The 22,593-nt window shown below is 38.4% G+C and overlaps 1 protein-coding gene across 3 annotated transcripts in view; it reads left to right on the plus strand.

Annotated features, from left to right (window-relative positions):
- Positions 1-61: 61 nt before the first annotated feature.
- RANBP17 (RAN binding protein 17) overlaps positions 62-22,593 on the plus strand; it is a 307,007-nt gene continuing 284,475 nt past the window's right edge. For 2 of the 3 annotated variants that reach the window (XM_036846016.1, XM_036846017.1), the window contains exons 1-3: positions 62-187; positions 9,909-10,055; positions 14,799-14,889. In XM_036846016.1, coding sequence (XP_036701911.1) covers positions 170-187; positions 9,909-10,055; positions 14,799-14,889 — 256 coding nt within the window. In that variant the 5' untranslated portion in view covers positions 62-169. The remainder of the gene's footprint in view (positions 188-9,908; positions 10,056-14,798; positions 14,890-22,593) is intronic. The other variant, XM_036846018.1, reaches the window with a different exon arrangement.

Genomic DNA, 22,593 nt, shown 5'->3' on the forward strand with positions numbered 1-22,593 from the left:
CAGCCCCGCCCAGTCCGGAGCTTCGAACGCGACGGCAGCTGGGCCGAGGCGACGAGCGAGCTAGCGAGTGGCGCAGGGACCCAGCGGGCTGCTGGGGCTTCTGCGGCGCCCGCCTACGCTCCCTCCCCTCGGGCGCTCGGGGCGCCGACTGGCGCCGCCTCCCGGGAAGATGGCGCTGCACTTTCAGGTCAGTGCGCTCTGCGCCGCGGGTTCTCGCTCCTCCGGTCAGCCGCCCCGGGAACCCGGCGGGACGCTGGGGTCTGGAGACTGAGGGCCGAGGCTGGTGGCGGAGGCCGCGGGGTCGCGGGCCGGTGCCTCGGAGCCCCAACCCCCGTCCCCGGCCAGGGACCCACGCACTGGCTTGGGCTGAACACCCCGGGCCCGGGCCCGAAGAAGGGGCAGGCAGAGCTTGGGGTTGACGGGTGGAGGGGCAGGGGCCAGGCTGGAGCTCGCTCCTCGGGGGAGGTGGGGATGCTGAGGACCGGCGGCGTGGGAGCCCGCTCTCCCCGGTGCCGCCGCACGGCGCGCACGGAGGCTTCGGCGGCGCCCTAGCAGGTGGGAGCCCGGCCGGACCAGCCTTCCCGCCGCGTCGTGGGCCGCGGTTCCATCGTCTGCCTCCACACAGTTCGTACGGAGCTCGAGAAGGGGGCCTGGGTCCGCCGATGGGGGGCGCAGCAGTTGGACTTTAATTGGCCAGAGCGGCCAGGGGCTGTGTATATGGGGAGTTGCGAAGGAGGGCTCTGCAGCAGCTTCATTGGAGGAGGAAACGGGGGCAGGACGCGCGCTAGGAGCGCAGAGATGGTCTGGATGGGACGCGGGCTGGAGGAAGGCTAACGTATTCTCGGGCACTCTAGCATATGCATCCAGTTATTCATACAACAAACATTTATAGAGCTTCCCCCCGCCCCCCACGTGTCTCATGCACGGTGCAAAGTTCTGGGATAAAGGATTACGTCATCTTACCATACTTGCCCTCATGGAATTCACGGATAATTATAGTACATGTGAAAAATGATATGATAGAATTAATCACAGGATATCATAGGAACATTGAAAAGGGGCAGTCAACCGTGTGTGTGTGTGTTGGGAAGGAGTGAGGCAGAGCTGCTGTGCTTCTCAGGCAAGCTTTTTTGAGCTTCTCTTCATCCACTAATTTATTGTAGTTCCTACTTTGCTAGGCCCTTAAGATATAGCTCTAGCAAAACTTTATGATTTGTACACTCAGGAAACTTGCAGTCTAGTGGATACTGAAAGAATTGTAGGAGTTGGCCAGGCGAAGAGGAAGGGAAGGGTATAGAGGCAAAACGACAGTGTGAGCCAAGTCAAAGAATTGTGGAAGAACATGGCACACTGCAGGAAGTTCGGTTTGGCTGGAGCTTAAGGTTCATATAAAAGGGAAGGGAGCAGGGAAGCCTGTGGAGGCAGGAGATGACCTTGGAGAGGTAGGCAATCTCATAATATGGTGACAGTGTATCTAAGTGTCCCAACCCTTTGTAGATTTCTTTGGATCCCCTGTGACTACAGTGACTCATTACTTAATTATTGATTCTTCCAAAGGGTCTTTTCTTTTCAACCAGCCACTCTCCTATCAAGTAATTGACAACTCAGGAGGTAGTAAGCCTGACACATTACCTTTTGACTCCTTGCCATTTCTAAGGGTCTCCAGGTCAAAATAATGTTATTTATTACCACTTTAGTAAATATGCCCTTTGGAAATCTTCACAGGAGGAATTTCACAGGGAGGACTTTGGGATTGTAAATAGGTAAACAGATGTTCATAATTCAGGTGTAAATCTTGAGGGCAATTAAAAACTGTGGTGGAAGTTTTGGGGATTTCCCTGACGGTCCAGTGGTTAAGAATCTGCCTTCCAATGCAGGGGATGCAGGTTTGATCCCTGGTTAGGGAACGAAGATCCCACATGCAACTAAGCCCGTGCACCGCATCAAAGACCCAGCGCAGCCAAAAAAAAAAAAAAAAACTATGGTGGAAGTTTGGAACGGTTTCAGACTTGGAAAGATGATGCATAATAGTAAATTACCCAGCCTGGAAGATTTCTTCATACTTAGGTAGTGGTGGAAAAATTAGCTGCTAATGCCAAAACTACCTAAATCGGTTTGCTAGGAATGTATTTCACAGCAGTTCTGGGAAGCTTAAAAGTGGAGTTGGACAAATAAAAGACCTGATAATTGGGGGGCCAGAATTAAGCTCTGAACCTTCTCAGTTTGAATTGTTTTCAGCATATGGATCATATTGTTACCCAGTTAACTCAAGGAGCATTTATTACTAATGATTACTGGTACCTAGCATTTTGAATTTTCACATGCTCGTTGTAGATGTTCAGCCCCACAACTAGCTTGAGAGGTGTGCATATACAGTCGGCTTGCTGTATCCCTGAGTTTTGCATCTGTGGATTCAACCAACTGTAGATTGAAAATATTTTAAAAATTCCAGAAAGCTCCAAAAAACTTCCATTTGCTGCACACTGACAACTATTTGCATAGCATTTACATTGTATTAGGTATTATAAGTAATCTAGAGATGATTTAAAGTATTTGAGAAGATGTATAGAGGTTATAGGCAAATACTATGCCATTTTATATAAGGTACATGAACATCTTTGGGTTTTGGTATCTGCAGGGTGTCCTGGAGCCAGTCCCCCTACTTATGTGCATATATACATTTTATCCCTGAAGACACTGAGTCTTAGAACAATTGTGACTTGCCCAAGGCTACAGAATTAGAGTAGTCTTAATAACTCATGATTCCACATTCTTTCATACCAATATCTTACTGTCATCTACCCAACAGGGTAGTTAGTGAAAAATTATACCATTTTGATAAGTAAATAAGTGGATTTATGTAAGGGGAAGTTAGGTCACTGCTTCACAATCTTTTTCACATCATGGCATACATAAAAAATGGTAATTGTGTGGTTCATTGACGTAAACTGCTCATAACCAAAAGCCTGACTGCCTGGAGGACAAGGGGATCAATGTCCCTGACATACTATAACCCATTCAAGGCACATGCATTCTGGTTAGGAAGGTGTGGGTTAGGGTACTCTGTCCCAAAGGAAGAAATGGGTCTGGATTATCTGAGAGGAGACAGTCCAGATTAGAGGGTAGGGGACAGAGTGAGGAAAGATATTTCTGGGACCAAGTAGGAGGTAGGCACTTTAGATTTAACAGAAGGACCTTGATGAGAATCAAGAGATAACATTAGGAAAAATTTAGGAGATGCAGTTTGGTCGATCTTTTTAGCTTTCAGGATTATTCCAGAACCTGGGACTATAGTCATGCTTAATAGCCAGCCAGGCTACCTGATATGATCTAGATGTGATTGTGAACTATTATAGTTGAATACGATGGTAACATGATGAGAAAGGGGTTTGGAAAAGATCATCCTGTATGGAGTTGAATGGGAGAAACTATAGACAAAAGACCAATGTGGTGTTTTATAATTAACTGAAGAGATTATTTACAATTTGTGTAGATCTGCTGTGTGCCAGGAGCTGGATTAAGCTTTCTCTCGTCTTTTTTGTCTTAATCTTCACAATTTTTTAGATGGTGGATATTACTACCTGCAGTTTCAAAAGTGAGGTTTAGAAAACTTAAGTAATTTGCTTGAGGTCACTTAATAAGTAATTGGACAGATTCCAAAGCTTCCACTCTGATTCCCAAAGAAGCCCCTAAAGAAATCCTGGGCACTGTAGCCCACAGTTGGAAAATACTCTTCTATTGGTCTACTGTCTATGAATATCATGTAGAGGTGTTGAGTCTGAGTCTTTTTTTAAAAGAATTGGTAGGACTTTGTGATAAATTAGGCAGGTACCTGGAATTAGCCAAACCGCGAGGTTTGAGGGCACAGTTCGCAAGACTGTTCTCACTTCTGACACCACCTGCATATTTGGGGGGTTCCCAGTACCACTCTCAGGTTTGATAGTTTAACAGAAGAACTCACAGAATTCACTGAAAGCTATCATACTCAGTTTATTATCAGGAAAGTACGAAGATTAAAACTGATTAAAGAAGAGATACATAAGGCAGAATCTGGGAAGGTTCTCAAACAAAGCTTTTGTTGTCCTCAGGACATGTTAGTCTCCCAGCATATATGTGTGGTAGTAAGCACCAAGTATTGCAAACCAGGGAAGTGCACCTGAGCTTTGAGTTCTGGAGTTTTTATTGGGGCTTCTTTATGTAGTCATTGATTGACTGGTCGGTTGCCACATGATTGAGCTCAGTCTTTAGGTCAGATGATACTGAGCAATCTAAAGTCCCCACCCTAAAACACACGGTTGGTCTTTGGTGTGGCCAGCCACCAATTTACGACTATGGGGTGTGGTCTGCTACACCCCTCCCCACCCCCGGCCCCGCCCTGAACAAAAACATTCCTATCATAGACGTAGATTACCTCCCAGAATCTGAGGGCAAAGACCAGACTTTTTCTTTGGGCAAGGCCAAACTCTTAACTATATAGGAGGGACTAAGGAGAAGGAAAAGTAAAAGGTAACATCAAGATTGTAAGTCTAGATTCTGGTCTACACCTCTGAAACCACTGAAAACAAAGGGACACTTGATGTGAAAATCTGTGGGAAATATGTTCAATTCAGTTCCTGACATTTTGGGGCTGTTTTCAACATCTTTCTGGATTTCCAAGAAGAAGAAGTTTGTAGATAAATATAAAGGTGGTGAATAGACAGTTGAAAGTGTGGACTAGGACATCACCTGCAGGTACATGATGACTGAAGTAAAGGGTGGTAAGATGGCAAGGTGCTGAGGAGACAACATGTGCTTGGGGCCCACAGATTTGTATGTGGCTCAGAATTGACCATTTACTCTTATCTTGAGCAACATATGTGTGTGTGTGTGTGTAGATATATATATGTGTGTATATATATGTATTTGATCTCTCAGCCTCAGTTCTTTTTTTTGTCTATAAAACAGGTGTGCTAAAAATATGTACTTTACAGGAGTCTACTTTTTAGAATTGGTTTAAAAAATAGAAGATGGAAATACTTTTGTAAACCTATAAAGCACTAAAACAAATATCCAATTCATTGTAGAAGGAAGAGTACTAAGAGGCCCAGAAATAAGCCCTCAGGTATGCTCAGGAAAAGGTAGTAAAGGGAGGAAAAAACAAAGAGTTTATGGAAAATGAGTAACTTTAAGATAAAAGACACTTTCTATTAATGGTAGTCAAGAAGCTTAATTCCAGAAGGCAGGAAAGATACAGGGAAGTAGTAGAAAGGAGTTTAAATTTAATTGAGCTGGGAATTTTTTGTGGTTCATCGATTTATTGTTTTATTATTAGGGGACATTTTTCCCTAGGACAAAAAAACCTTCATTTTTTCCCAGCTTTCTTGAGGTATAATTGACAAATAATAAACTGTACATACTTAAAATGTCCTTTTGGATGAATTTTGACATAAGTATATTAACTGTGAAACCATCTCAGAAAACAAGATAATGACCATATCTATCAGCCCCCCAAAGTTTCCTTATGCTCCTTTGTAATCCCCCCTTGCTGCTTCCCTGTCCTTTCCTCCCACTCTCTCCTCCCCCCGCAGCCTGAAACCACTGATCTGCTTTCTTTTACTATAGAACCATACAATATATACTCTTTTTGTCTTGCTTCTTTTACTAGGCATTTACCTGTTGATGGATACATGATGGGAATTACTGTATAGAAAGAAATCACATCATTTACTGGTTAATTGTATGTCAAGTGCAAAGTGCAGAAATGAGTCCAGAATAACTTGGAAGATATTTAGACTGTAGGCAGGATTATGTCATTGTCTCCTAGGCTATGGAAGTTGGGTGCTGTCTGTTTATGTTTGGTTTATCGATGGGAGTTAGGTGATATCCAATTCTACTTGTTTTACCTGTTATTTATTTATATGGGTTTCTTATGGTGATAATGAAGCCATGTAGAAGCTTTAATAACTGAAACCCTATTTGTCAACAAGTTGAGAAGGGATCCATTTCTCTGAGGCATTCTTATGTTAACCATATTCTCAGACATCAGTTTATAAAACTAAGATGCAGTTTATCAGTTCACTATGAAAAATAGTCTCTCTTTATAGACAGATTTTCTGGAAAATCAAATGCTAATCAGAAGATTGCTTGGTCACTCAGCAGTCATCACAAGTTTAACTACTTGAAGTGTTTAGATAATGCTTTTCCAACAGGGTAAGGATCTTTGTGTATGTATCCTTTTCTGTAAAAAGATTTATCAATAGTATGCCAGGCATTTATTTAATAGTTATCATTACAGTGAAAGAATAACTTAATTTTTTCCACTTTGTTTCAGTCTTTCTTAAGAGAAAGTTCAAACCTTTTTTATCTTGCACTGCCTTTTGGTGGTTAATAATTTGAAAGACATTTGGGACATTGTTGTAAACAAATACTTTTTAAATACATTTCAGACTTGTTCTCTGTTGGAGTTCACTAAATCAGTATAGCAAAAGAGACAAAATTCCAGAACTTTTTCAGAATCTTTCCAAATAGATTTACTTAGGTACCACTGAATTGATTAATATTAATGTTTGTGTTAGTTTCTTGGGGCTGTTGTGACAAATTACCACAAACTGGGTGGGTTAAAACAACGAAAATTTATTCTTTTTTTTTTTAGAAGCTATTTTAGTTTTATATTTTTATTTTATTTTATTTATTATTATTTTCTTTATTTTTGGGGGCTGCGTCGGGCCTTAGTTGCAGCATGCGGGATCTCATTGCAGCTTGCAGGCTTCTCTCTAGTTGTGGCGTGCAGGTTTTCTCTCTCTAGTTGTGGTGTGCAAGCTCCAGGGTGCGTGGGCTCTGTAGTTGTGGTGCTCGGGCTTAGTTGACCCGCAACCTGTGGGATCTTAGTTCCCCGACCAGGGATCAAACCCATGTCCCCTGCATTGGAAGGTGGATTCTTTACTACTGGACCACCAGGGAAGTCCCAGAAAATTTATTCTTTTATACTTAATGGAGGCCAGAGTCTGAAATTAATGTGCTGACAGGGTTAGTCTCTTCTTGGAGGCCTTGAGGGAGAAACTGTTCTATGCTTTGTCCCTGGTTTCTGATAGCTGCTTGCAGTCCATGGTCCATTGGCTTGTAGATGCATCACTCCAATCTTTGCCTCCTTTGTATGACCTTTTCTCTTGTGTCTCTGCATCTCAAATGTCCCTCTCTCTTATCAATCATTAGATTTAGAGCCCACCCTAAATCCAGGAGGATCTCATCCCTAGATCCTTAATTAAGGATTTGCAAAGACGCTATTTCCAAATAATTCAAAGGTACTGGTGGTTAGGACTTGGATATATCTTTTAGGAGGATACAATTCCACCTATTACAATATTCTTATTAGGTGATACTAATAATAAACAACTAACGTTTATACTGTGTAATGTGTGCCAGAAGTTATGTGGCCCTAACTCATTTAATCCTCCCAGCTGACCTTTTGTTTTTCAGCAGTTAGGTTTTCTCAGTATTTCTGGCTTCGTTCTTTTTTTATACTCAAAAAGTCTACTTCTTCAGAGACTCGTAGGCCTAGATGAATGCATGACAGCAGGGTCAGTTTATCATTAAATTATTCTGGGTATTATCAGCTCTAAAATTTAGCCCTTCAAATTTATTAGATGAAGGAAAAGATTTCTGAGGTTGATCATGAGTCACAAGAGGGAAAAAGGTAACTCTTTTCATTTTTGTGTTTCTTACCCTTGGAGGAAATATGGGAATTCATATGTATTCATGAACCATAAATTTTCTATGCATTTTAATATGATGAACAGTATGTAGTAGCACTCCGAGGGCTTCTTGGGCCAATCTAGGTAGAGGAAATGTTTAAAATGTGGTTCATTTTTGCCGTCCTTTATCCTACTTTATCCTTTTGAAACCTTTCTTTTGTACTTTTATTTTTGCTCTAGCAAAAAATTCCCTAGTCTGAGATGTTGGGCTCTGAGCTGGATAGAGAAGTGGAAAATGCCATAAAGAAACTAAGGAGAGAGAAGTAAAAAGAATAAAGGGAGCTAGAGGAGGTTTCATTTCAGTGTTTCTTATGTATTCCTGTTAGGCAAAGATATATGCATTTGACGGAATGTTTAGACTAGTGTAGCTGTAAGGCTGCCACATAAAAATTCAGGTCAGAAAAGGATAAAAAATAGTATTTCTTTATGAATATCCCATTACCTTCATATGCCCACCTGACGTTGAAATCTGTGCCAGTTTTTTTTTGTCCTCCAAAGAATAATTCTCTAAGTTCAAACTGAAGTAGTTTTAGTAAGATACCTTTAACAAAAATTCTCTGAAGCGGAGAGGAATACTGAACTCATTTAGAATTTTTTCTTTCACATTTTATCCACGTGTCCTATATCTTCAGATTAGATTATATTTATAAACAGAATGAATTATTCTTTTTTATTTTTATTTTTAAAATTGGCTTGTTTGTCCTCCCTATATATTTTTAATACAATTTTTTAAAGATTACACTTCGCTTACAGTTATTATAAAATATTGGCTATATTCCCTGTGTTGTACAACATACCATTGTAGCCTATCTTACACCCAAGAATTTGTACCTCCCACTCCCCCACCCCTTTATTACCTCTCTCCACGCCACAGGTAACCACTGCTTTGTTCTCTGTATCTGTGAGTCTGTTTCTTTTTTGTTATATTCACTAGTATGTTGTATTTTTTAGATTCCACATATAAGTGATATCATACAGTATTTGTCTTTCTCTGTATGACTTATTTCACTTAGCGTATTGCCCTCCAAGTCCATCCATGTTACTGCAAGTGGCAAAATTTCATTCTTTTTTATGGTTGAGGGATATTCCATTGTATATATATACCACATCTTCTTGATCCATTCATCTGTTGATGGACACTTAGGTTTCTTCCATATCTTGGCAATTGTAAATAATGTTGCTATGACTATTGGGGCACATGTATCTTTTTGAATTAGTGTTTTTGGTGGTTTTTTTTCTTTTTTTTGGATGTATACCCAGGAGTGGAATTGCTGGGTCGTAAGGTAGTTCTCCTTTTAGTTTTTTGAGGAACCTCCATGCTGTTTTCCACAGTGGCTGCACCACTTTACATTCCCACCAACAGTGTATGAGAGTTCCCTTTTCTCCACATCCTTGCCAACATTTGTTATTTGTGTTCTTTCTGATGATAGCCAGAATGAATTATTCTTTATATCTGTAAAATATACAGCCTACAAGATGATAGCTAGTTATTACACTGCTGTAAGTAACATGGGGTCAAGTCGTAGTTCCTGAGAATCATGCCATAGTTCACCTGCAGCACTATGAGTCATTAGTTCTGAAGACCCACATCAGCATATATTTATATCTTTTCTTTTATATAGATGGAACCATTGAAGTTCTTATAATCTGAAAAAGAATGTAAATTGGCATAATGTCTGCAACTTGCACATGATAATTCCCCTTACCCATCTCTTTAGCTTCTTTTGGCAACTCCTCCTGGCTGTCTGTCTACCATTCATACTGACCTTTTAATGCCTTGAAATGATTAAGCTCTATTCTGGCCTCTGGTAAATGCTGTTTCTTTGCCTGAACTGCTGTCTAGTCTTTTTCATATGGCTTACCCTTTCAGGTCAGCATAAATGTTACTATATACTTTAGGCCAGCCTTTTTAAACCCCTTGGATTAGACAAGTCCTCCTCTTTCTGTACTCTTACTTTTCCATCACAGAACTATCAATTTAAATAATTTAGAGGTAGGAGATTTGCCTTTTTTTGTTCACCACTGTGACCCCTAGTAAGTAGTTGTAGCTCAATAAGCATTTATTGATTTGATGAATACACACATGATATTTGCATCCCTTGTTTCCTGTGATTAATATATTTACCTTATTTTTTTTCACTCAAGTAAAATGTTAATTTTTTTTTTTTTCTTCTTAAGAGTTTGGCTGAATTGGAAGTATTATGTACTCATCTCTACATAGGGACTGATCTTACACAAAGAATAGAGGCTGAGAAAGCACTCCTGGAACTTATTGACAGCCCAGAATGTCTCAGCAAGTGTCAACTTTTATTAGAACAAGGAACAGTAAGTATCTGATAACAGCAATTAACAATGAAAGATCGGTAGGTATATGTCAGTGTTAATGAATGCATGTAGGTTAGCAATATAGGTTAACCGATAGGTATTACCATATGTCTTTTTACTGTAGTTTATTTCACTGTTAAAGAATTGGAAAGCCTGGAAAGAAAACTTAGGGAAGAGCCCAGGAGGTGAAAATAGGCATGAATCAAAATACATTCTTGATTCCTCTTGGCCCCTTTTTATGTCTTCTACCAGTGGCAAAAGTTATATTTTTAGAAAGTTGGAATTAAAAATCTAGGTGGGAGAGGCAGATTGTAATTAACTTTGAAATGTGAAGGAATGATTCAGAGGAATGCTGATTACTTCTTGCCTGCCTCTCTTCTAGAGATTCATTTGCCTGCCTCTCTTCTAGAGATTCATAGCCATTCATTCAACATCATTTAGCAAGTATTTAAATGTAAAACCAGGCACTGTACTACCTACCTGCTTTATTTACAAGCATTAAAGTAACTCATAGTTTAGTTGGGAAGGCATAGATGTATCACTATAAATAAAGAGCTATGGAATGATATGGTGAGCACTACAGTAGGGAACTGTAGGATCTATAGAGCAGAGGTGGGCAACCTTTTTCTGTAAAGGGCCAGATTGTAAATATTTTAGACTTTGTGGGCCAAGAGGCAAAATCAAGGATGTTTTGTAAATATACCTATTAGAAGAGAGAAAACAAATTTCCACAAAGTTTTATTTATGAATTTTAAAATATAATAATTGAGTACAGTTTTTCTGTAGTATAAGTCTACTGATGAAAAGAATGGCATTATTCTTTTGGGGATGACATTTTGCTTAACTGGGGTTCAGAGTTAGTATTTCCTATCATTAGCATTGATTACAAATGTTCATATGTTAATACTGATCGGTAATGAGATTTAACAAATTTCATCTTTGGAAATGTCTCTTCACACAGATAGGTACTACCAAATGTTGATATCAGCTGATGAGCATATGATTTTAATTAAGCATATTCATCACTTAGAAGGCATGTATAGAGTTCTATTAAAACTTCTCTTGATATTTGTCTTTTAGGATATCATTACGTTCTAGATTAATCACTTCCAATTGAAGGTTAGGTGGAGGCTCCTCAGTTGCTCAGTTAAATGGATTTTGAAATATGGAAATTTCCTTTGCATTTGCAACAAGGTCTGAAAAAAAGTGCTGCTGGAACATAGTTTGAGCTCAGAAAATATACTCAGCAATAGAGATCTTGCTACTTGTTTTAATATTTGACGTGTGGAAAGTAGATAAAGCAGCTTGATATTACTTGTGATTCAATCAGTGTTAGTTGTGATTAGAGTAACTTTATTGCATTATAAGTTTCACATTAGTACTAAGCACTGTTTGCCTTTTAGACAATTTTGTAACTTTAGGTTGAATTCATTAAGAGACATTATCAAGTTTGAAGCAAAAACTAACTTCAAAAGCTATTTAATGTTCCACAATAGTGGATAAAAATGGTTCTTCTCATTCAGAAAAATCTCCGTCTCAGTCCTGAGCAAGAAAAAATTGCAGTAAAACTTTACCACTGCCAAGCTATTGAACTACTGTGCAGTGGGGCAAGTCAGAATTTTCAGCTTCTATTTCTGACAGAAATTTCCAGAACTGAAGATGAATTCATGAAAGTGAATTGAAGTCCACTGTTTTTTTGTTTTGTTTTTAGATTTTTTTTTTGATGTGGACCATTTTTAAAGTCTTTATTGAATTTGTTACAATATTGTTTCTGTTTTATGTTCTGGTTTTTTGGCCACAAGGCATGTGAGATCTTAGCTCCCCGACCAGGGATCAAACCCGCACCCCCTGCATTGGAAAGCGAAGTCTTTTTTTTTTTTTTAAATTAATTAATTAATTTAGTTTTGGCTGCGTTGGGTCTTCGTTGCTACGCACGGGCTTTGTCTAGTTGCGGCGAGTGGGGGCTATTCTTCATTGTGGTGCGCAGGCTTCTCATTGCGGTGGCTTCTCTTCTTGCGGAGCATGGGCTCTAGGTGCGCGGGCTTCAGTAGTTGTGGCACGTGGGCTCAGTAGTTGTGGCTCGCGGGCTCTAGAGCACAGGTTCAGTAGTTGTGGTGCACGGGCTTAGTTGCTCTGTGGCATGTGGGCTCTTCCCAGACCAGGACTTGAACCCTGTCCCCTGCATTGGCAGGTGGATTCATAACCACTGCCCCACCAGGGAAGTCCCTGGAAGGCGAAGTCTTAAGCACTGGACCGCCAGGGAAGTCCCTGAAGTCCACTGTTAACACTACTGATTCATTAACACATGATAGATTCAAATATTTACTACAAAGTACCTACTGATGAATAATAAAATGAATAACCACAGACTTTAGTCTCTTACATTTTTACAAGCTTTGTAAATTTGTCCACTTAAGTCTTTTCTTTTTACCACCACTTGTGGCACATTTTAGCAACTACTTCAGGTTGTACAGAATTAGTATTTTCTCAACTTCTTTCAAAATATTCTGATCAGTAATTGCGTGCAGACTCTTCATAGAGATTAATTCTTTATTCACTTCAAATTTAGCATTGACTTCTGGAATAAACAGATAATGTTGGTAACAGTATGAGCAGTACATGTTGGTAACATCTGTAACTCATCAAGAACTAGGGAGAACCTCCAGATCATTCGCCTGGTTTGAAATTGAATTTTGATGTTGCTCTAGTATCTTCAACTATCTGGGCCTTATTCTCTCTGAAAGGCTAGTAGTCTGAAGTTTATGTTCTCTGCATGTGTAACTTTGGCTACTGCAATAAAATAATGGTGATTTAATTAACTCTCCGTTGGTAAGTGACTTTCCTTACTTGGCTAACAAATGAGCTATTTCAAAACCTAACTTTGGTTGCAGCCTCACTTTATTTTTTTGTGGAGAAATTTCACTGTTATAGATATTCTGTCTTAAATTTTCTCCTTTTTTCTGACTATTGATTACCTGTGAGTTAGGAATACTGACATGAGTGCTTGGTATGATATGGTCAACATATGTTGTATTCTTTTAGGACAGCTATAGTACAGTTGCATAAAAAGCACATTGCTTTGCTATCTGATTCAATAACAAAATGATCCACATTCCACTGTGCCTTAAAAGTTAGACATTTGAAGTGCCTTTCTATCTTTTCTTGTTTTTTTTTTTGTTTTTTTTTTTTTATTCCTTTATTTTTATTATTTATTTATTTTTAGCTGTGTTGGGTCTTTGTTTCTATGCAAGGGCTTTCTCTAGTTGCAGCAAACGGGGGCCGCTCTCCATCGCGCTGCGCGGGCCTCTATCGCTGCGTAGCACAGGCTCCAGACGCGCAGAGCTCAGTAGTTGTGGCTCCCGGATCTAGCTGCTTCGCGGCATGTGGGATCTTCCCAGAGCAGGGCTCGAACCCACGTGCCCTGCATTGGCAAGCTGACGCTCAACCACTGCGCCACCAGGGAAGCCCTCTTTTCTTGTTTTGACATAACAGATATGCACTGGTAATAATATAAGGTGCGTGTCATGTCGTGGTGATACTTATGGCACTTGGTGCTGTGAAGTTAGTAAGTACATCACTGCGGTTTATAGTGCACTGAGCAGCAGTAGGAGGCAGTGAGTGCCATATGCTGTTTTAACTATTTGACTCTGCTGTCATAGTCTGAAAGCAGACTATGTGCGTGTGGCTGTGTTCTAATAAACTTTATTTATGGACACTGAAATTTGGATTTCATGTACTTTTCACATGTCACAAAATATTATTATTTTGATTTTTTTCCCAACTGTTTAAAATAGTAAAATCCATACATAGCTCATGGGCCTTGCAAAAACAGGCTGGATTTGGTCCACAGGCCTTAGTTTGCTGACCTCTGGTCTAGAGAAAAAAAAATAGGACTATCTTTACAAGAGATTGCTAGGGGTAGAGTGAATAACTGAATCAGATTTTGAAGGATTGAGTACGCTATTAAGTTAAGACAATTGGTGGTCAGAGTGAATACAACCAGCATGGATCTGAAGGAGTGGGGAGATCAGGGTGGGAAAGGCATTGAAAGGAACTGAAAGAGGGCTGTTGTGGTCCGAGGATAGCAAAGAGTGGAACCAGATGAATTTGAAGAGATAATCAGAGGGCAGAACATGCAGGACTATGTAGACATGGTAAGTGTATTTTATTTGGACTTGCTCATAATCATTTTTTTCCTCTCGACTGCTTGCCGTTTGAAAAGGCTACCTATACCTTCCTCAACTGCCCCAAACTTATGAGGGATTTTATGTGAGTGTGTGTGGGTGTGGGTGTGTGTGTGTATGTATTTTATCCCTTGTAAATCTGCCAGTTTGGAAAACCAGAAAAATTCCCAATATTGCTTAGGAAAAGTTCCTATCATAGTATTTTTTTTTGGCTGCATTGGGTCTTTGTTGTTGCGCGCGGGCTTTCTCTAGTTGCGGCGAGCTGGGTGGCTTCTCATGTTGTGGAGCACGGGCTCTAGGTGCGCAGGCTTCAGTAGCGGCGGCACGTGGGCCCTGGAGCGTGCAGGCTTACTAGTTGTGGCTCGCTGGCTCTAGGGCGCAGGCTCAGTAGTTGTGGCACATGGACTTAGTTGCTCCGCGGCATGTGGGATCTTCCCGTACCGGGGATCGAACCCATGTCCCCTGCATTGGCAGGCAGATTCTTAACCACTCCTCCACCAGGGAAGTCCCCTTATCATAGTATTTTGATTAATCTATTAAAATTTATATTTCTTTACAGACATCCTATGCTCAACTCCTTGCAGCAACATGTCTTTCAAAACTTATTAGCCGAGTCAGTCCTTTGCCGATTGAACAAAGAATAGATATCAGTAAGTGGTTTATTATGCTTTTTATCAAACTGCACTTTAAAAATAATTTTTGCTTTTAAATATGCTAAACTGTTAACAGGCATGCAAGTTATTTTATTGTCATTTTTAAAGGTGAATAGTCAAGTCTCCTTTACACATGTAGTGATAAACAACGATGTGTTATACAAAAATGTGTTGTCAGAAAAACATTTGTTTAGTTTGATAATAAATAATAACTAGCATTTTATTGTCTATACTATTTACTAAGATTTGCACTATCTCATTTTATCTACCAAACTTCTGAGATGGGCACTATTGTTATCCTCATTTTATAAATGAGGAAATTAGATTTGATAGGCTCTATATTGTGCCCAAGATCATCACACATCTAGCAAGAAGTAGAGCTGTGATTCAAACTTACACATTTTTTGTGGAGTCCATGCTCTTAGCAATTATCTTAACTTCATATACAACTAAATGATAGGAAAGAAGTCTACTCTCCAGCATTTCTCAGGATCCTATATCAAAATCATATGGGATGCATATAAAATCAAAAGCAGATTCCTACTTATTAGGAAAATAATGTGTATATGGATGAACAGTGCTTGGAACTTAGTGTAGTTGGAAAATTGATTCTATAAAGTACCAATATGCTTTCAGAAGTAATGTATTTTCAGATTTTAAGTGTGTGAGTTTGTTTTTCATATGGACAAAACTCTTGATAGTTGAGGTATGGGAATTTTTTTGTTATCTTTGTTGATAATAGACTGTTGACTCATTTCTGCTCTCCAGCCTCAAGGTTTACATGATTCATATTTGTGTAACAGAAAAGTTAAAGTGTAGTATTATATATGATGGTTCTTTAAGCTCAGTTTTTGAATGGTCAGATCCCACAGTGATTTGTCATTTGCCTCATATGTTTCACTGATATTTCTCTTAAGTACCTAATAACAGAGGGGAACTCCTTCAACTTGATAAAGAACATCTACCAAAAAAAAAAACCTACCAGGCTGAAGAAAATCTAGAGGAGAATTTATCCATGTTCTCATGGACTTGTGTGCTTCAGAAAGCAAAAGAGAAATTTACAGTTTAAAAAATAAGGGTTCAAACATTAATAAACCTGTCATAAAACATTGTGATTTTGTTTGTTTGACTTTTATACACATAAACACACATATTTTATTTTATTTTTTATTTTTTTATTTTTTTTTAAACACACATATTTTAGATAGACTTTATTTTTTTAGAGCACTTTTAGGTTCACAGCAAAATTGAGCAAAAAGTACAGAGAATTCCCATATACCCCCTGGCCACGCACATGAATACCCTTCCCCAGTATTAGCATACTGCACCAGAGTGGGTACATTTGTAACAGTTGATTAACCTACATTGACACATCATCATCACCCGAAGTCCATAGTTTATATTAGAGTTCACTCTTGGTGTTGTGCATTCCGTGGGTTTGGATAAATGTATAAATGACACATATCCCCCGTTATAGTATTATACAGAATAGTTTCACTGCCCTAAAAAGCCACTGTGTTGCAACTATTCATCCCTCCCTCCCCTCTAACTCCTGGCGACCACTGATCTTTTTTACTGTTTCCATAGTTTTGCCTTTTCCAGAATGCATGTAGTTGAAATTATACAGTGTGTAGCCTTTTCAGATTGGCTTCTTTTACTTAGTAATATGCATTTAAGGTTCTCCATGTTTTATCATGGCTTGGTAGATCATTTCTTTTCTTTCTTTTTTTTTTAAAATTTATTTATTTTATTTATTTTATTTTTGGCTGCACTGGGTCTTTGTTGCTGCACCTGGGCTTTTCTCTTTTTGCGGCGAGCGGTGGCTACTCTTTGCTGTGGTGCCCAGGCTTCTCATCGCGGTGGCTTCTCTTGTTGCGGAGCGCAGGCTCTAGGCACGTGAGCTCTAGAGTGCAGGCTCAGTAGTTGTGGCACACAGACTTAGTTGTTCGCAGCATGTGGGATCTTCCCGGGCTAGGGCTCGAACCCGTGTCCCCTGCATTGGCAGGCGGATTCTTAACCACTGCGCCACCAGGGAAGCCCGATCATTTCTTTTAATGCTGACTGATGTGCCATTGTCTGGATGTACCACAGTTTATCTGTTCACCTTTTGAAGTATGCCTTCATTGCTTCCAAGTTTTGGCAATTACGAATAAAGCTGCTATAAAGCCGGTTTTTTGTGTGGACATAAGTTCTCATTTGGGTAAATACCAAGGAGAGTGATTGCTGGATTGTATGGTAAGAGTATGTTTAGATTTGTAAGAAATCACCAAACTGCTTTCCAAAGGGGCTGTACCAGTTTTGCATTCCCATCAGCAATGAATGAGAGTTCCTGTTCTTCCACATCCTTGCTAACATTTGGTGTTTTCAGTGTTTTGGATTTTGACCATTCTTATAGGTGTGTAGTAGGATCTTACTGTTTTTAATTTGCAGTTTCCTAATGACATATGGTGTTGAACATCTTTTCATATGCTTATTTGTTGTCTGTATATTTTCTTTAATGAGGTGTCTGTTTAGGTCTTTTGCTTATTTTTAAATCAGGTTGTTTGTTTTCTTATTCTCTGTATATTTTAGTAAATGGTCCTTTATCAGATAGGTCTTTTGCAAAGATTTTCTCCCAGTTTGTGGCTTGTCTTCTCATTCTCTTGGGCAGAAGCTTTTTTTTTTTTTTTTTTTTAAATTATTTATTTATTTTTAGCTGTGTTGGGTCTTCGTTTCTGTGCGAGGGCTTTCTCTAGTTGCGGCAAGTGGGGGCCACTCTTCATCGCGGCGCGCGGGCCTCTCACTACCGCAGCCTCTCTTGTTGCGGAGCACAGGCTCCAGACGCGCAGGCTCAGCAATTGTGGCTCACGGGCCCAGTTGCTCCGCGGCATGTGGGATCTTCCCAGACCAGGGCTCGAACCCGTGTCCCCTGCATTGGCAGGCAGATTCTCAACCACTGCGCCACCAGGGAAGCCCGGGCAGAAGCTTTTAATTGTAATGAAGTCCACCTTATCAAGTATTTCTTTCATGGATTGTGCCTTTGTTGTTGTTTGTAAAAAGTCATCACCAAACCCAAGGTCATCTAGATTTTATTCCTGTTGTCTTTTAGGAGTTTTTATAGTTTTGCATTTTATATTTAGAGCTGTGATCATTTTGAATTAATTTTTGTGAAGAGTGTAAGTTCTGTGTTTAGATTCATTTTTTTGCATGTGGAGGCCCAGTTCTGCCACCATTTGTTGAAAAGACTATCTTTACTCTGTTTTATTACCTTTGCTCCTTTGTCAAAGATCAGTTGACTGTATTTATGGGAGTCTCTTTCTGGGTTCTCTATTCTGTTCCATTGATCTATTTGTTCTTTCACCAGTACCACACTGTCTTGATTATTATAGTTTTATAAAAATTAAAGTTAGGTAGTGTCAGACCTCCAACTTTGTCCTTCTCCTTTAGTATTATGTAGGCTATTCTGGATCTTTTGCCTCTCTATATAAACTTTAGAATCAATTTGTCAATATCCAAAAAATAACTTTCTGGGATTTTGGTTGGGATTGCATTGAATCTATAGATCAGTTCTGGAAGAACTGACATCTCGACAACATTGAGTCTTCGTATCCATGCACATGGAATATCTCTCCATTTATTTATTTCTTTGATTTTATTCATCAGCTGTGTTTTTTTTGTAGATGTTCTTTATCAAGTTGAGGAAGTTCCCCTCTGTTCCTTGTTTGTTGAGAGTTTTTATCATGAATGGCTGTTGGATTTTTGAAATCCTTTTTTGTATCTATTATGATCATGTGATTTTTCTTCTTTAGCCTATTGATGTAATGGACTACATTAATTGATTTTAAAATGTTGAACAATGCTTGCATACCTGGGATAAATGCCACTTGGTTGTGGTATATAACTTTTTATACATTGTTGGATTTGCTTTGCTAATAATTTGTTGAGGATTTTTGTTTCTATATTGATGAGAGATATTGGCTCAACTACAAGTTTTCTTGTAATGTTTTTGTCTGGTTTTGGTGTTAAGGTAATGCTGGCCTCATAGAATGAGTTAGGAGGAATTCCCTCTCCTTCTTTTTCCTGGAAGAGATTGTAGAGAATTGGTAGAATTTCTTTCTTAAATGTTTGGTAGAATTCATCAGTGAACCCATCTGGGCCTGGTGCTTGCTGTTTTGGAAGGTTATTAATTATTGACTCAATTAATTTAATAGATATGGGCCTATTCAGATTGTCTCTTTCACTTATCTTTTTTAAATGGATACTTAAAAAAAAAAGACGTACACTCATTAAAGGAAATTCGGAAAAAAGAGAAAAGTAGAAACCTACCGCACAATTTCAAGCAACAAATGATGTGTTTCCTTTATGAGTTTCTTGGGTTTGACTTACTACTCTTGCTTCTGCAAGTAGATTAGAATGTTATGACATGTCTGACATGTGTCAGTAGAATAATTGGTATGTCAGTTAAAATGGAAAATGTGAAGATTGCCTCAAAGTCACATTGCATTTATTACATCAACTCCAAAATTCTCATTCTTTCATGATATGGTCCCAAACTACATATTTCATTATTTCCCAACATTAACTCTGTTGCCTGTTCTCTGTGTCCAGTACACTGTTTTCTACCTTTATTAGCATAATTAATGATGGCTTACCATTGCTCATCAATTAAATACCATTTCCTCAGCCTGGCATTCGAGTCCTTTCATGAGCTTGTAATTGATGGATCGTCCCATCCTTGTAGTCTTATATCTCGTTGGTACTAGCCTATTTGTACCAGAAGGTATTTTCCTCGTGCCATGTTATTTCTGCCTTGGTGCCTTTTCTTATGTTGTTTCTCTAGCCTGGAATGCTGTCCTTTTAATCTTCTATTCAAATAAAAGTGTAGCTTAAGTTTAATTACCTATATAAATCAATCAATTCTCCTTCCCTTTCTCTGTCCTTCACTCCATCCCTCCCTCTCTCTTTCCTTCCTTGCTAACTCCCCTTCAGAAAGCTTTATTGAGGTATAATTTATATACCATTAAGTTAACTTGTTTTAAGTGTACAATTTTTGATTTTTAGTAAATTTACAGAGTTGTGTGAACATTTCCATCATCCCTCCCAAAATCCCCATGCTGATTTACAGTTAGTCCTGCTCCCATACCACCAACCTCTAAGATGTTTTCTGCCTGTATAGATGGACCTTCTGTGGATATTTCATATAAATAAAATCTTATCATGTGTAGTTTTTTTACGTCTGACTTCTTTCACTTAGCAAAATGTTTTTGAGGTTCATCCATGTTGTAGCATGTGTCAGTATTTCATTTTTTTAATTATAGAATAATATTCCCTTGTATAGATGTGTGACATTTTGTTATCCATTCACCACCTGATGGACATATGGGTTGTTTTTGCTTTTTGGCCACTGTGAATAATGCTACCATGAACATTGACTTACAAGTCTTTGTGTGGATATACGTTTTCATTTCTCTTGAGTAGATACCTAGGAGTGAAATTGCTGGGTCATAGGTAAGTTTATGCTTAACTTTTAAAAAAAACTGCCCAACTATGTTTCAAAGTGCCTATACCATTTTGCGTTCTCAGCAGCAATGTGTGAACGTTGCAGTTTCTCCACATCTTCACCTCATAAGTCTTACCTTGATCTTCTTGTGGTAGTTTCTTTTTGTCTATCTCTCCAAATATTTTATAAGCTAGCTCTCAAGGCATAGATTATAGCTCAAATTTTTGTGTTCACAGCATTTGGAATTGTTTCCATCAAAGCATTTGTAGTTAAATGTTGAGTTATTTACCTTCTCTTCACTTTTTTCCCGAATAACATGCTAGTCTTTGGGACCAAAGTAGAAATTGAGTCTTTCCCCTTTTCTTTTATATTCTTTTTGTATGTTTTCTGATAGACTTTGCGGCATATTTTTACTTGACTTCAATTAATCAGCCAAAAATATTTCATATTAAATTTCTATAATGTGTAATACCTAAAGTTTCAGTCTAATGATAGTAAACTCCAAAAGACTGTCTACAAGTTTGGACTTAGTAGAGTTTTTGAATTACTAATTATTACTAAAATATATGGTTTGACCGGTATTTGAAAGCAGGAAACAAACAAACTCAAACAAAAACAACCTGACTCAAAAGTCCCAATTTGGCCACTGTGACAAGTTGTTTCACCTCTTTGACCTTGATATTTTTTTGCCTAGGAAACAGAATAATAGTGATAGTAATATAGTAGCAATATCTTCATATTGCTGTGAGAGCTGCATAAAGCTTTTTTTCTGGGAAGCACTTTTAATTTCTAACTTGTTTCATAAATGCTAAATATTGTTGTTATCATATGGGCATTTGACACTCGAAGAGCCTCTAGTGCATAGCTTTCCAAGTTTCTGTTAACTTTTGTCGGGGACTTTTTGCAGCTTTTTATTTCATTCTCCCATGTGTCTTTCTGAACATTTCATTTTCTTCTTGGTATGGCTTTTCCCTATTATCTTGGGCTGGTGATGATGAGATTGCTGTTGTTTTACTTGATTGTTATCATTGGCTCTTGCTTATTAAACTGGAACACTATTATAGGTCATGTAATAAGCATAACGTGAGAATATTTTGTGTAAAACATTCAACTAAAGTAACAGAAATACAGTCTGTTAAATTTTTTTGCCTTAGATAATAAACTTATTAGCTAGTATCTTTGCTCAGGGAGTTTGGGAAGGTGTGCTTAAGATACCTAGCTTAAATGTGAAACTTGGTTTTTCTCCTGTTTTGTTGTTTTATTGTTTTTGAGATTACCCTCCCAGTGGTTACCACTACCTACATATAGATTCCTCACATTCCCTCCAGGTTAAAATTTTTCCAGATACTAAAAATAAAAATAATAGAAGTAAATAAACCAGATTTTCTTTTATGTTCAGGAGGCAGTGTCATTTTCATAAGTTTTGTTATTGAAATAAAAGATTACATGTAATGAAGCTTAAGAGAACCATATTACTTTAATGCATAGCAGAAACCTCTTTCAGATTTATCTTAATGCTAGGAAAATCTGTGCTTTTTAATATTATTTTTATTTGTATAACTGTGTATTTTTAATGTTAATAAAAATTAAGGTTGAAATGTGCTAGTCGTGAGAACTTTTCTTTTTTATATCAAGGTTCTCATTACAGTTGTCAAGAACAGCTGTTGAAAGTGTTCTTGGATTTTGGGATTGTTTCCATTAAAGCTATTTTTAGTTAAATAGTAAAGTATTAATATTTACTTTTTCTTCACTCTTTTCCCAAATGGTATGCTGACCTTCGGGGCCAAAGTAGAAATGGAATCTTTTCCCTTTAAAAAATTTTTTTCTTCTGTTTTTCTGATAGACTTTTGTGGCCCATTTGTTACCTCAGTCACTCCTCCATTGGGAAGCTCATAGCTGAATTTGCTACCCACTTTTAATGATTTGGGTATATTAACTTTATTCCAGGCTTTACTCTTCTGTTCGTACTTTCTTTAACTTATGTACTTATTTTATCACATTATATTATTTGTATTTTTTTCTGCCACTTAAACAGCCATATAGTGTGTAGTCAGTTTTGCTATAACATGACATATGTATTCCTAAAAGTGACTATGCTGTGCAGTGATATGTAGTAAAACCACAGGGCTTTTAGAGAAATGGGATTATGGAAATAAAATTGAAACATTTTGTCAGTGACACATTAAAAAAAGGATAGAAATCTAATAAAAGACATAGTAGAG

The sequence above is a fragment of the Balaenoptera musculus genome, chromosome 3 (genome assembly GCF_009873245.2).
Source record: "Balaenoptera musculus isolate JJ_BM4_2016_0621 chromosome 3, mBalMus1.pri.v3, whole genome shotgun sequence".
Taxonomy (NCBI): Eukaryota; Metazoa; Chordata; class Mammalia; order Artiodactyla; family Balaenopteridae; genus Balaenoptera; species Balaenoptera musculus.